This window comes from Phalacrocorax carbo, chromosome 14, assembly GCF_963921805.1.
Source record: "Phalacrocorax carbo chromosome 14, bPhaCar2.1, whole genome shotgun sequence".
NCBI classification, from domain to species: Eukaryota; Metazoa; Chordata; class Aves; order Suliformes; family Phalacrocoracidae; genus Phalacrocorax; species Phalacrocorax carbo.
In genome coordinates, this window is record NC_087526.1 from 9,236,361 (window position 1) to 9,250,461 (window position 14,101).

General features: G+C 44.4%; 1 protein-coding gene across 3 annotated transcripts; it reads left to right on the forward strand.

Moving 5' to 3' along the window:
- The first annotated feature begins 113 nt into the window (after positions 1-113).
- KIF3B (kinesin family member 3B) lies at positions 114-13,713 on the forward strand. Of its 3 annotated transcripts, XM_064465567.1 has the most exons (10): positions 139-195; positions 4,564-4,650; positions 5,041-6,479; positions 7,061-7,162; positions 7,850-7,972; positions 8,084-8,202; positions 8,434-8,547; positions 9,226-9,331; positions 9,541-9,719; positions 9,997-13,713. In XM_064465567.1, the coding sequence occupies exons 3-10, from the start codon at positions 5,097-5,099 to the stop codon at positions 10,088-10,090; spliced, it is 2,220 nt and encodes a 739-aa protein (XP_064321637.1). In that variant the 5' UTR covers positions 139-195; positions 4,564-4,650; positions 5,041-5,096; the 3' UTR covers positions 10,091-13,713. The 3 variants fall into 3 exon arrangements, with proteins under 3 accessions (XP_064321636.1, XP_064321637.1, XP_064321638.1); XM_064465566.1 differs by lacking the exon at positions 4,564-4,650 and having other exon boundaries at positions 114-191; XM_064465568.1 differs by lacking the exons at positions 139-195; positions 4,564-4,650 and adding an exon at positions 230-777.
- The last annotated feature ends 388 nt before the right edge of the window (positions 13,714-14,101 follow it).

Sequence of the window (14,101 nt, forward strand, 5' to 3'; positions counted from 1 at the left end):
GCTCCATCCGGGGGAAGCGGGAGGCGGTGGCGCCGCCGGGACGGATCGTTACGGAAGTACCGGCGTGGGGGCGGGCGCGCGGGTTGCTAAGGAAGTGCGTCAGAGGCGGTGGCGGGGAGGAGGCGGGGCCGCCCCGCCGCTTCCGGTGCCGCGGGAGGAGGCGGCCGCACGGCTCCATGGTGACGGCGCAGGTGAGTCCGGCCTGGTCCGGCCCGCCGGTGCGGGGGCCCCGCCGCCGCCACCGCCCCGAGGAGCCGCCGCGGCCCGGGCCGCTCACCCGAGGGACGGTCCCGCCGCCACCCGCTGCTCCTCGCGATGTGACAGCCCGGGGCACCCCGCGGCCGCCCCCGGTTACACGCGCGGGCGCGGCCTCGGCTGCGGGGCGAGGGAGGGAGGCGGCGGGCCCTGCCCCGGGCGAGGCCTTGGGCCGGGCCGGGGTCCCCCCATGTCGCCGCTCCTCTCCCGGTCACGGCCCGCTGTCCCTGTCCCCCGAGCCGGGTGTCCAGGCGCCTCCGGGACCCCTTCCCAGCGACCCCAGTGTCGCAGCTTTGAGGGTAGCCGGCGATGCTCGGGTGAACCCGTAACTAGAAACGAACTCGGGGTCCCGGACCCGCCGGCCCCCGGGGCAGGGGCACCCCCGTGGGGTGCTGTGCTGAAGCAGACGGAGGTGATCGCAGGCACAAGGTGAAATCAGGGCGCGTGGTGGCCCTGGCAGCAGGAGGCACGCTGTGGCCCGGCTCCGGCAGCGGCACCGGGGATGTCCTGTTTGGCAGGGAGGTGAGAGGAGAACAGCCACAGAATAGGCCTGTTTTGCTTAGGACAGAGTAAAAGACAGTAGCAATTAAGCCAAGGTATTATGAACCCACAAATATTTGAAAGATTTAAACTGCAAGAAAGTAGTATAATTTTTAAAGTGTTTTCTGGCAATGTGCAGAGAGATGTGAGGTAAAGATTTAGGCAGCATACCAAGAAATTCTTCCTGAGATCTTTAAACTTAGGCCAGGAAGCAGAGAGACCTCAGGATTTCAGCCTGCCAGAGGCAGAGTAAGCAATAGGTGCCCAGTGAAAGCACAGTGTTCCTTGGGCATGGCTGGCTGAGCTCTCACGTCCCGACTCCTGAAAGTTTCTGATGAGAAGTGGTTACCTTAGCTTATGCTCACGCTGTGGTGTCACTTTTTTTTTTTTCAGGCACAACCTTACCTTAACTGAAATAAACAAAAATTCTTTGATTTTTGTCCTCTTTCCGCTCTTGGTCACCTGGAACACAGCTTTAAGTACATTAATCTCCACCTTGACCTTGGCTCTTAGGGACCTGGCCCAGGTCACTTTAGGCTGAACTAATTTAATGAACAAAGGCCCCTTCTCATAGCAGAGGAGTGAGTGGCACTGTGGCCCTCCCAGCTCTTCTGGCCATCCCTGCCTGGCTGCTCTGGGCAGCTCAGATGTTGCCATGGAGTTTCTGGGGAATACAAACACTGCCAACTAATTGGTTTTATTTTTCAGTTACACACTTGGGTAAATCTGAGAAGAAACATAATTTGTTATGCTTCCAGTAAACTTCACAGCGGTAGCTAAAATAACTGGAGATGATTTGTGATAGCTTGTTGTGAAAATAGCCCAAATCAGGGATGAAATAATTTATCTGTGACTACAAAAAGAGACTTACCAGTGAAATGGGGAAAGGTGTCAAAAGATTATCAAGCTTGTGTTGATGAGATATACCCAGAGGAACAGCATATATGCAGCATAATTTTTGTTCAATGTATATCTCTGCCAAAGCTGTCGCAGAGGGGATGTGCTGGATATTTCACCTCTAACTTCCAGGTGAGCATGTGGATGGCGACGCAAGCTCCTGTGAAAAAGCAGTCTATGTGAAGATTAACTTAATTCTGATCATTTAATGTTAGTCAGCATCACTTACAAAGCAGCACTTCTCATCAAAATAGTGTTTTGGATGTTAATTATATAAAATAAATGAAGGCTCTGCTTTTCAGAATTCATGCCTAATTGGAGTATTTGCTGATGTGAACATTCACCGTAATAATGCAGATATAAGAAGCATCGGTTGTTATATGAACTTGTCCAAAAAGATAGTCTCTTGTGAACTTGAACTATGGGAATATCTCAGGAGCGTATGGAAGGAGAAGCATGTACTTGTGTATACAGCTACTCATGATGATTAGAGGGAGAGTTGCTTTTTATGCTTCTGCAAGACTTGTCCCATTTCACATATTCTTCCTGTGTTGGTGTTCTAGAGTACATGTTCCTTGTGGGTCAGATGATAGGGTCATCTTTATCTGGAGTTGTCAATTATGAGGGAAGTGTTTTTATTCAGAAGCAATCAAAAATTCCTGTAGTAGTTTGAATTCACTGTGAAGGTTGTAAAGTGCTGCTTCTGGATGATTGTCCAGTTTGGTCAATTCGGTGCATGTTCCTCATCTTCCTCCTGGTAGCTACCACAGGCTTCCACAGGAATAGCAAGGTGTTTCCCATCACAAACATTCCAAAGGCCATATCGAGGTTCTGTACAATTCTTAAACTTGTTGGTTTATTACTCTGTGTTACTCTTGGTAGTGCAGATCGACAGTCTGGGGTTTGGGCTAGAAATGTTCTGCGTCCTTTCTCAGCCCTCTAGCTCTGCTCCTGAAGTTCTCTGTCACCTTGTTTGAGAAGCTCTCCTGAGACATGCAATTACTGAATAAAAACCAATTTGACAAAATCCTTGGGTTGCTGCAGATGCAGCTGGTAGCAGAACAGTGAGAATGTACTGAGCACGTGCCAGCACCACCTGTGGTTTCCAGTGGATATTAGCTTTATGTTTTGTTCCAGTTGGCAGAAGGATCTCAGAGCTCTTCCTGAAAGATATTTTTTTGGGGAAAAAAAAGCGTATTAGAAATCACATGGCATTCCACAAGCTGTGCCGTTTAGATCTTCCATGTAAGGCTGTTGCTTTAGTAGTAACACAGTCTTTTTGTTCTGTTTTAAATGGCAGCTCATTGTGCTAATGACTGGGGGGTGCAACAGCATTTCTTCCTCTCCACCCAGAGTCATCAAGGACTCTGATCCATGAAGTGGGCTTATGCATCGTGAGTTTAGATCAATGCTGAATCTTGTAAATCTGATTCAGTTGGAACACCAAAGCAGGAGCAAGAAGTGTGTTTCAGTACATTAGTGTGCTTGGGCTGGCTTTTATGGGAAATCCTACCAAAAAAAATTTAAAAATAGCATAGCTCTGTGTGAACAGTTGTGCTTGAAATACCTAAAGTAAGTACGGTTGTCTTCAGTTTCCTCATAAAAACAGATGTGCAAGTTCTAGCTGAGGAGGACAGTAATGTTGGTTTGCAGGATCCTTTCACAGAGGGCAGTCACATTACAGGAAGAGGAGGGTGGGCTTGAAGGATTGAGTGCTTTATGAAATTTTTATAAGAATTGATACAAAAGGAGCTTAAACTTATCTTCAGAACCCTGAGAAGTGCGAATCCTGTTAGGTGTCCACTTCACAGCCTGATGTTCTCTGGTTGCTTGAGCATTATACGAGCCATGATGTGGATTACTCCAGCTTTATAGCTTTCCCTTCTACTTGCTGCTGAATGTGAGCAGGGAATGCTGCTCTCTGTTTCAAGTGTGCTGACGATACTTGTGCAAAAAATACAAATCAAGATCAACATTGGCCGGGACGTTTGGAAGTGGAACAGAAGGACAAGGAGTTCTGGGGCCATGGGTGTGCCGAGAGCGGCTGTCCAGCGACAGGGAGGCGGCTGCGCTGCGCCTGGGTGCCCCCTGGGCCAAGCGCAGGACCAGAAGTGACTTTGAATGTTGTGGTGTGAAGGGCCTGAATTTACAGGGCTGCAGCTGTGCCCTCAGAGGGGGCACAACACAGGCATCCTACAGCAGTATGCACCCTCGCCTCGCTGCAGTTAGGTGATGGAAATATTCCTCCTCTTTACCCAGTGATTCCAGAGCTTACCTCACTGTGGTAATTCAGTCCCCTTACTGGTTTGTTTTACCATATTTGCAAGTGTTGGAAGACTGTGCTAGGTTTGATTTAATGATGTCCTTTGTAGTGAGCTAGATCGCAAGGCTGTGTGAAAACTTTCATGCAACAATTATTTTCACTTGATTATTGATAGAAAGGAAAGGTAACATCAGTTCTCCCCTGTGTGGAAATGTAGAATATTCAGGGGATGTGATGCCTGGAAATGGACAAATGATTTAATGATTTTTATCTTGAATCCTTGCAGCTGCAGCACTCCAGTTAGAGATTTGTTATTCTGTAAGCAGGCTTTTAGAAAGTGACATTAGAAGTGTAATGCACAGGAGCAAAAAAACCATTTGGGCAGTGTTCCAAAGAACTGCTGTCATTTAAGAAAACCCAGGCATAAGTTTTAAACTTTCAGTGGCAGGATGGTCCTGATGACACATCACATCACATGTGAGGGGATTGTAATATAAATGTCTCAAAAAGATAAGAAGGTTTAGTCAATATGTAGGAGGCGTAAGAAGAGTCAACTCTGAAAAGGATGTATTTATAATTTATAATCTCTCTTGAATTTTTGTGGGTAGATAAAGAACTTAATCAAAGCACCTGACTGATTACCTTTCAAGAGCCTGAACAATGTGGAGAGAGCAAGACAGTACTGGATTTTCAAAGTATGAGATTTAAAACAAAAAGCCTGACTGCAAAGAGAATGACAAAGTACTATATTGTTTTCATAAATAGTTTAAAAAGCCATATGATTATTTTTAAGAGTGAAGGAAAGGGTCTCTTCCATCTGTAAAATGTGATTTGATGAAGGTTTTTCACAGCAGAGCTTGTAGAAATGGTACCGTTTGATGGACAGGGTTTGGTAAAATAACACTGTCTCAGTTCAGGCCTTTTTAAAGTTTTTATGTTGTACATTATTTTTATTCTTCAAAATCCCTTGCAACTTAATGAATGCAAAATGCTGCTCGAATAGATGAGTCAAATCTTCGGCTTTGTGAAAAATTGTCACCTGTAGAAAACTGCCTTCACATATTCCTCCTTTGTTTCTGTTTTAGGTTTCTAGCACGGGATCATCCATTGATCAAATCACACCAGCCTCAGACCTGCTGTCATGTCTAAGTTAAAGAGCTCTGAGTCTGTTAGGGTGGTGGTACGATGCCGGCCAATGAATAGCAAAGAGAAGACGGCTTCATATGAAAAAGTTGTTAACGTGGACGTCAAGTTAGGGCAGGTCTCAGTGAAGAATCTGCGGGGAACATCTCATGAACTGCCTAAAACTTTCACCTTTGATGCTGTGTATGACTGGAATTCCAAACAGGTTGAACTCTACGATGAGACCTTCAGACCTCTTGTGGACTCTGTTCTGCAAGGGTTTAATGGGACAATCTTTGCGTATGGACAGACTGGGACAGGGAAAACATATACGATGGAAGGGGTGCGTGGTGATCCTGAAAAAAGAGGGGTCATCCCCAATTCATTCGATCACATCTTCACCCACATCTCTAGATCTCAAAATCAGCAATACCTAGTTAGAGCTTCTTATTTGGAAATATACCAAGAAGAAATCAGAGACTTGTTATCAAAGGATCAGTCCAAGCGGCTGGAGTTAAAGGAGAGACCGGACACAGGCGTATATGTTAAGGATTTGTCCTCCTTTGTTACAAAAAGCGTCAAAGAGATAGAGCACGTCATGAACGTGGGAAACCAAAATCGCTCAGTTGGTGCCACCAACATGAATGAACACAGCTCTCGATCTCATGCTATTTTTGTGATCACTATCGAATGCAGCGAGTTAGGACTTGATGGAGAGAATCACATCCGTGTTGGAAAACTCAACCTGGTAGACCTTGCAGGCAGCGAGCGGCAAGCTAAGACTGGAGCACAGGGGGAAAGGTTAAAAGAAGCTACTAAAATCAATCTCTCTCTTTCAGCTTTGGGCAATGTTATCTCTGCCCTAGTAGATGGCAAGAGCACACACATTCCATACCGGGACTCAAAGCTGACCAGGTTACTTCAAGACTCATTAGGTGGCAATGCCAAAACTGTGATGGTGGCCAATATAGGCCCTGCCTCTTACAACGTGGAGGAGACTCTGACAACACTGAGGTATGCCAATCGTGCCAAAAACATCAAGAACAAGCCGCGAGTGAATGAGGATCCTAAGGATGCTCTGCTACGAGAGTTCCAGGAAGAGATTGCTCGACTCAAGGCACAGTTGGAAAAACGGTCTATTGGCAAAAGAAAGAGGAGGGAAAGGAGGAGAGATGGTGGGGAGGAGGAGGAGGACACTGAAGAGGGTGAGGATGAAGGAGATGACAAAGATGACTATTGGAGGGAGCAACAAGAAAAGCTGGAGATTGAGAAGAAAGCTATAGTTGAGGATCACAGCTTGGTAGCAGAAGAAAAGATGAGACTGCTGAAAGAGAAGGAGAAGAAGATGGAGGACCTGAGGCGAGAGAAGGAAGCAACAGAAATGTTGAGTGCTAAAATCAAGGTAGAATTCTTCCTTCTTGTACTTTTTGAAATAAATTTATTTAGGCTGTGGGGAGAATAAAGAGTTCCCCCATTTGGAAAGATATTTCATGAGAAGTTTCCAGGAGAGTGATTTGTGTTTAGATAGGGAGATTTTAAAATAAACTGTTTATAGACAGAAGTTGACATTTCCACCATTAATTACATATTTCAATATTCATTAGTTGTTTCATTGTTCTTATGTGCTGATCTCGAAGGATCTTAACCAATCAGCACAATACAATGTGATGATACATCTTTTCACAAGCTGTAGCACAGAAAATGCTTCGTTCTGTCACACATCCTTAACAAGCGATTGTTAACAGGAGAGCATGTATCTCGGTTCTCCAGCTTTGACACACATTGCAGCAATGTAAAAAAGTTATTGTTTCATTAATCCCACAGTTTTATAGGAATTTTAAGAAATAGCAATTCTTGTAGCAGCAGACTTGAAAGCGAATGTTAAATAAGGGAGCTGCCCTGGAGAAGTTGTATCCATATGAGAGAAAGTTACATTCTCTGGTTACTGAGAGAAACTTCTGAGCTTGTTTTTTTTCCTTTCAGGCAATGGAAAGCAAGCTTCTGGTGGGAGGGAAAAATATTGTGGATCACACAAATGAACAGCAGAAAATCCTGGAACAGAAACGACAGGAAATTGCAGAACAGGTAGGACAAGGAAGAATATTTGCTATTTTGTATAAAAAGCCTAGCTGCAGAGCTTTTATAAAACATTGTATCAGCAGAAACTATATTTTCTATTTGCCCAGGGTTAACCCTGAAATTGGTTCAATGGCAATCATTACTCTCAAAAGAAGGGGGAAGGGCTTGTGTCCTATCTGTCATTGTATGAAACATGTAAAGAAAGTTTATAATAGTTTTCTTCCAGCTTTTCATGTTAAAGATTTATGTCCTGTCTTGATTGGAGCTGTCTGTAGATGAAAAATAATTGGAAGACTTCAGAGAGTGACAGTTCAGCCGTTAGCTCAAGGGAGGGATGTTTACTACATGCTAAATTTTGTTTTCTGTTATGCTTTTTCTTTGGTGATTCTTTAAGTGCAATGGCTAGTATGAATTGATAAAAAGAAAAAATGGAATAATCTAAACATGACATTTGATTCATTTAATTGAAGCCTGAGCACTTATTCACAGTATCTGATTTTAATAGCAAAATAAAGACAAAGAAGAGTTAATGCTTCTGGTATTTTTAAGGCAAAAGATAGGAAGAAGTAGAAGCTAAATCAAAAGCCCTGGAACCCAGGGAAGTAAAAACATCCTGAGCATTGGTTTCATGTATGTCAGCCTGGAGGTGGCAACGTAATTGTGGTCTTTTATATTGTATGTCACCTTCTTCAGAAACGTCGGGAGCGAGAGATCCAGCAACAGATGGAAAGTCGGGACGAGGAAACACTAGAGCTGAAGGAGACCTATAGTTCTCTTCAGCAAGAGGTGGACATAAAGACCAAAAAACTCAAAAAGGTAAAGGGAAAATTATTCCATGTCTAGCAGGTTAGGAATAAAATCAACTTGTGTGTGAAAGTGAAAAGAACATCGGCAGGTTATGGCTTTGGCTCTTGTTATCTGTTCCAGTTATTTTCCAAGCTGCAAGCTGTGAAGGCGGAGATCCATGATCTCCAAGAAGAGCACATCAAGGAGCGCCAGGAACTGGAACAGACCCAGAATGAACTTACCAGGGAACTAAAGCTAAAGTAAGTCACATCGCTTCATTGACCTCTACTAACTGTAACAGAGATGGTTTCTTTTGGTGGGGAGTGAAGGGACTGCATTGCACATGCTTGTGGAACAAGGCTTAAACATAAGAAAATGAAAACTTTCCTCCTTTTCCGGGGCTGTATTAGGTCAGCGGGTAAGAAGCAGTGGAGAAAGTCATCTGCTAACTATGTTTCTTGTGTATTTCCCATTTTTGTGGTTGCATGTAGGCACCTGATCATTGAAAATTTTATTCCCTTGGAAGAAAAGAATAAGATCATGAACAGATCATTCTTTGATGAAGAGGAAGACCAGTGGAAACTCCATCCCATAACCCGTCTGGAGTGAGTGTACTTCTGATCTTTTCTTGCGATGGAATTATAGGTCACAGAAAACCCTCTAGTTGTCAAGAACAAGGTACCCCAAAAGAGGGGTTGAATTGGGGATTTAAACTGGTCCTCCAGAGTTCATAGCTTCTTGCTGCACAATAAAATAAAAAATTTTATTCCTCTTAGTAGGCTGAATAAAATAGGAATGTACAGTAGGAAAATTCTTGGAAAATTACAATTTTTCTTCTAGATGAGCCCAATAATTATATGTAAAATACAAGTAATAGTGCATTCACCATATAAAATAGCAGTAAATTCCTATCATATTTATCTCCTATTTTAGACAGGAAAGCTATCATAATTATTATTATGAGAGCTGTGGCTAGATCCTGACTCTCTACACAGAAAGCTCTCTACAGCAAATTTAGAAAGTTGGGTGCAGCTGCATGTATTTGCAGTCTGTATAGTAAAAATATGTAGAGATCCTCCCCTTTGGGAACAGATGATGCAGGATAACCATCTTATCTTCTTGTCTCTTGACTGTAGAGAACTGTTGCTGCAAATGCAGCCTAGGTAGTTTCTGTTCTCTTAAAACATATTTCTGTGTGAAATTTGCAGATATTTTGGCTCATAAACTCCAAAAGGAGCCTTTGGTTTTGGTGTATAATAGACTGAATATCCATTTTTCTCTAGTAACCAGCAGATGATGAAAAGACCGGTATCTGCTGTAGGATATAAAAGACCACTGAGCCAACATGCCAGGACGTCCATGATGATTCGTCCAGAGGCTCGGTACAGGGTAAGCCCAGATGTGTTTACAATCTTCACATGTTCACCCTCCTGATCAGGCAATTGTGAATTTCAGAGGATGGTTAGTTCCTCTATGAGATGTAAATTTTTACAGTGTCCTGCATGCATTTATAAAGTACTTCAGAATAAGCTTCTGAAGGGAAAAGAAGCTATTTGTATGAAAAAGTGCAGTCTTTGATACTGCTTTTACTGTCTCAGGCAGAGAACATTGTATTACTGGAACTTGACATGCCCAGCCGAACAACGAGAGACTATGAAGGTCCAGCCATTGCTCCCAAAGTTCAGGCAGCTCTGGAAGCAGCTCTGCAGGATGAAGATGAGATACAGGTGGACGCTTCAACCTTTGAGAGCACTTCAAACAAAAAATCAAAACCCAGGTGAGTTGAACTTTTAGTGAGCAGACTAGGCAACAGTAGAGGTACAAGTACAGTTGCTGTTTGTCAGTGCTTCTTGTCAGTGAAATTAAGGTGAGCTTACCTGTAAATCAGAGAGGGGGAGAGAGAGAAAGAAAGGACATAAGACAGAAATGAAAGCTGAGACTGATTAGAGAATAAATCCAGTAAAAAAAATTCAGATTTTGGAAGATTAATTTTTGTGAGTAACAGGTGACATTGTTGGGGCTTTTTGTTTATGTTTTCATTTTTACTTCTTCAGGCCTAAAACTGGAAGGAAATCAGGGGGATCCTCTTCAGCAGGCACCCATAGTTCTCAGCTCTACCCACAGTCCCGAGGGCTGGTTCCAAAGTAAAACCAGCCGTTCCTGTCCAGGGCGCGAACAGCCTTTGCCTTCTGAGAGCAGAGACAAGTAAAAACCTGCAGAGAGAACTCCCAGCCAGGCTCCAGCCCCTTTCCCCTGGAGATGGCCTCTTTGCTGTTTAACTGACTTGTGCCAGTCCAGGTGCACTGAGCCACAGGAAGATACCTGCTTGCAATTCAGCATTTGGCCTCTGTGGGAAACAGATTTTAGTTAGGAAAGCAGAAATGCATGAGGTATGTTAAAGTGTATTAGAAGCAATGGGAAGCATGGGGATCACCTCACAGCATCACCGTCTCTCCTTCTGCACTAGCCCTTTTGCTGCACTGGGTTTTTTTGCTGTTGGGCAATAAGAAGACAGAGTTGAAAGTCATCTCAACAGAACCACCGCTCCAGAGCTCCATAGTGAGAAGGAAATGAGGTTAAAAAGCAGAGGATCTGTTCAAACTTGACTAGGTGCATAGCTTTTTCCTCTTCCTGCTTGAAAGACTGGCATCATCATTTGGGGTTAAGAAGTGGGTCTGAACAGGCAGGATGGCAGCAGTCAGTGTGTACTCACCACCAGATAGCAGTGCCTCCCTTTAGGGCTGTAGGACAAAAAAAAAGAGTCTTGAAAGCAACTTTGCGCTCTCTAGAAAGGAAGCAATAGAAACTGAAGTCCTTTCCTTGTTTACAGGCATAAGTAAGAGCTGCTCTAAACTGACCTCCTACAGACCTTACCCCTACCAACAGGAACCACCTTGTCAAAGAATACATCTGCAAACCAGTGCCAGCTCCACAGCTTTCTTCCTCTCTCTTGCCTCCATCTTACCCCTGGCATTTCCAACCAGTGACCATACTAAGACTTTAAACTGTGGGGTGGCGTATGGCCATTTTCTCACATCTCCCACTGCCCACAGGAAATGTAGCACTAGCTCAGAGCTATCTTCCTGGCAGGCTCACTGGGCTGACTACGCTTTCCCCTGTAAGCTGGGGAGAGGGTGGAGTACCGTAACGTGGAGCTGCCTTTGAGTGCATGCTTCTTGTAAGTAAGTCCCTTGGCGTCTGAGGAGGTTCAGCATTCAGTACCTTTTGTGCCTCACCTGTTCCGTGTTAGAAGCTTTCCCTTTGCACCTCCCAGTCCATGCAGAGCCTGCTGGGAGTGAAAGCGCATGTAACCGAGTCTGGGTAATGGAATCTGGTATTAATTCCAGAGGTTTTATTTTGAAAACAAGGGAGGAAGAAAAACTGCTTTTGACGGTCTCTTTGCAAAGCTGCCCTGTGACTAAAGCAGGCTCCTGTGTCAGGTAATGCTGCAGGCTCATGTGTCAGGTTAGAGGGAGGTGGAACTGCCACACTAAGGACAGAGTAAGGTGTCCCTGCCTGGTGTCTCACAGCTCATTCGTAAGTTTTAGTTCACTGTATATTGAGACTTGGGATGTTACTTTTTCTGGTTGCTGTTGGCTGTCATCCTATGAACGTTTTTACCTATTTCCTCTCCCTCACTGATGACTTCCTCCAGACTGACATGTGTGAGTGTATGAGGACTTGCCTGGGTTTAGAAATGCTCTGATGTGTGGACTCTGCCTTGTGTGCTCATTAAGTGTCGCTGAGTGACTTCACCCAGGCTGGAGAACTCCGTTCTGTCTGACCCCCATGAGCAGAAGGAACTGAACACTCAGCACAGCTCACCTCCGCATCTTGCGGGCATGGTGCCTCGGTGAGCCAGCTGCCCAGGTGGGCCTGGTCAAACGCTAACTCGGCTGCTTTGATTCATGGAGTGCTTTTCTGGACCACAAGATTAATATATATACATATATATATATATTAGTTTTGGTGGAGGAAAGAGGATTTTGCTTATAATTGAGAGAGCAGGCAACTGACAAATTTCTTTCAACCTGAACATGAAAACCTGGCGTAATCTTCCTTTTTATAAAGCACTGTTTATGTACAGAGAGCCTTTTACTTGGCTCTTGTTGAGTAATATAACGTCACCTTCTCTTCCCACTCTTCCCTCTTTCTCTCTAGCACATAATCCTCTGTACTTTGATGTTTTAAAAGATGATTGTATGGTCTAAGTGCTCAGAGAATTGAAATGAAACAAGGGGAGGTCTAAAACCTGAAACAGCAACAAAATATATAACCGCATATATGTGCGTAGCAATGTACACGTACGTTTTATACGAATATGCATACACAGACACATCTGTGTCTGCACATGTGCACACTTCCTCAGTCGCTACTATTCCATAGGGAATTCTGTATTAAACTCATATGCTGGAAGCTCCCCTTGTGGCAGGACTGGTACAGTGGAAATTGCAGTGCAAACTGTTCTCGTTTTAGTGTTGATAAGCTAGCTGGTTAATATGGCAGAAAGGCTCTGCTTTTAATTCTGTAGAAATTCATTAGCAAGGTGAAAAATTCAATAGGGTGGAAAAAGAATAAAACTGCATATTTAGTCAGTGTATTTAAATTGGAGCTGTGGTTGGAGATTTGGAAAGTGTATTCATGGACAATCTCACATTGTTACGGAAGCTTTTACATGCTCATTCCGGTGGACTTACCCTCAACCAGATACTCAGTGGCATTGATACTAAGATAAAATACATTGTCTTAAGCTGTACACAAAAGTTCTGAGCTCTGTGTTGAAGTTTTTAAGAAACATTCCTGCCAAGTTTGCCCCTCTCTGGGTGTTATCTGAACCGTCTGGGCTTCCTGCAGGTTAACGGCCAATGGCAGGAAATCCACCGACTCCTGGAGGAGGCCCTCGGACAGCGTGCGCCGTCATAGTTTCTTCATAGGAATGTTTAACATCCTTCTCGTCTTTGCTCTGATCTGTATAAAGGGATCTTTTTTTAAAAAAGTGACTTGCAGCATTAGTCAGCCCTTGGTTCTGGGAGCAAGCACCGCACACTGAAGCATAGGAGTGAAAGCACTTTCTTAAAATCCTTAACATAGTTCTAGCGCCTTTTTTAAAATATTTGCATGCTGCTTGAATCTTCTAAAACACATACCTCTGTTATAGCATCTTGGGCTGTACTGATGTGTTATACAGATCAGATCAGACTTGTGTTCAGTATTTTTTTTGGATGTAGTAAGTCTGCCTTCGCTGAACATCGAGTGCTTGCCGAGTTTCAGCGAGACACCTGCAAACCTGGATCTGTCCTCTCTTCTGTCTGTAATGGTTAACATGCCTCGGGCTTTCAGCAGTTCCGTGCGACTCCTGTGGGTCTGTTTCTGCTGTGTTAAAACACATATTGGAAAAGATAACCTGCAAAAGCCATAATTAGATGTGGAGATGGAACTGAAATAAGAACGTTGGTCCTGTCTGTGCTGCAGTGTGCTGTGGTGGGTTTGACCCTCTGTGGTCCAGGCGCTTATTACCTTCTTCGGTCCCCCTTTTTGAAACGACGTGCCCGAGGGTCTCCCCGTGGGCACAGCTGTCCATATGAGAACTCACAGCTCCTTGGAGATAACACTGATCTCCACCTTCTCATAGGTGATCTGTAGACAAAGAACCTGTCAATAGTTCTGTCCATAGTTTTACAGCTTGTATTTATTTGTATCATCTCTTTTGTCTAGGAATGTAAAGTGATCCTAAAATACAACGTGTAATAAAGTCAGTAAGATTTATTGCATCTATCAAAAAGTATGTGTTTTTATTGTTAAATTGTAACTAATGGCAGGTGTCATCGACTTCATATTTTAAAAAGCCGTATGTTATTTTTCTTCCCCCCAGAAAAAGTCTCCGGGCAACCTAAATTATTAAACCGTAAGAGTAGAACTGCCTAACGTTGTGTTGCTGCCTGGTGCAAAGGCCCTGCTCGGGGTCCGTGCCCGGTGCGGGGTAAACCGAGTGCCCCTGCGGCCGCCCCCGCTGCTCGTCACCGGGGGGAAGCAACGAGGGCGGCGGCGGTAACGGGGGCGCAGAAGGAACCCCGCACCCACAGCGGGTCAGCCCCCTGGGGAGAAGTTGCTTCAGGGTATAACCCAGTGAAACGCGGACAGCCAGAGCTCTCAGCGGGG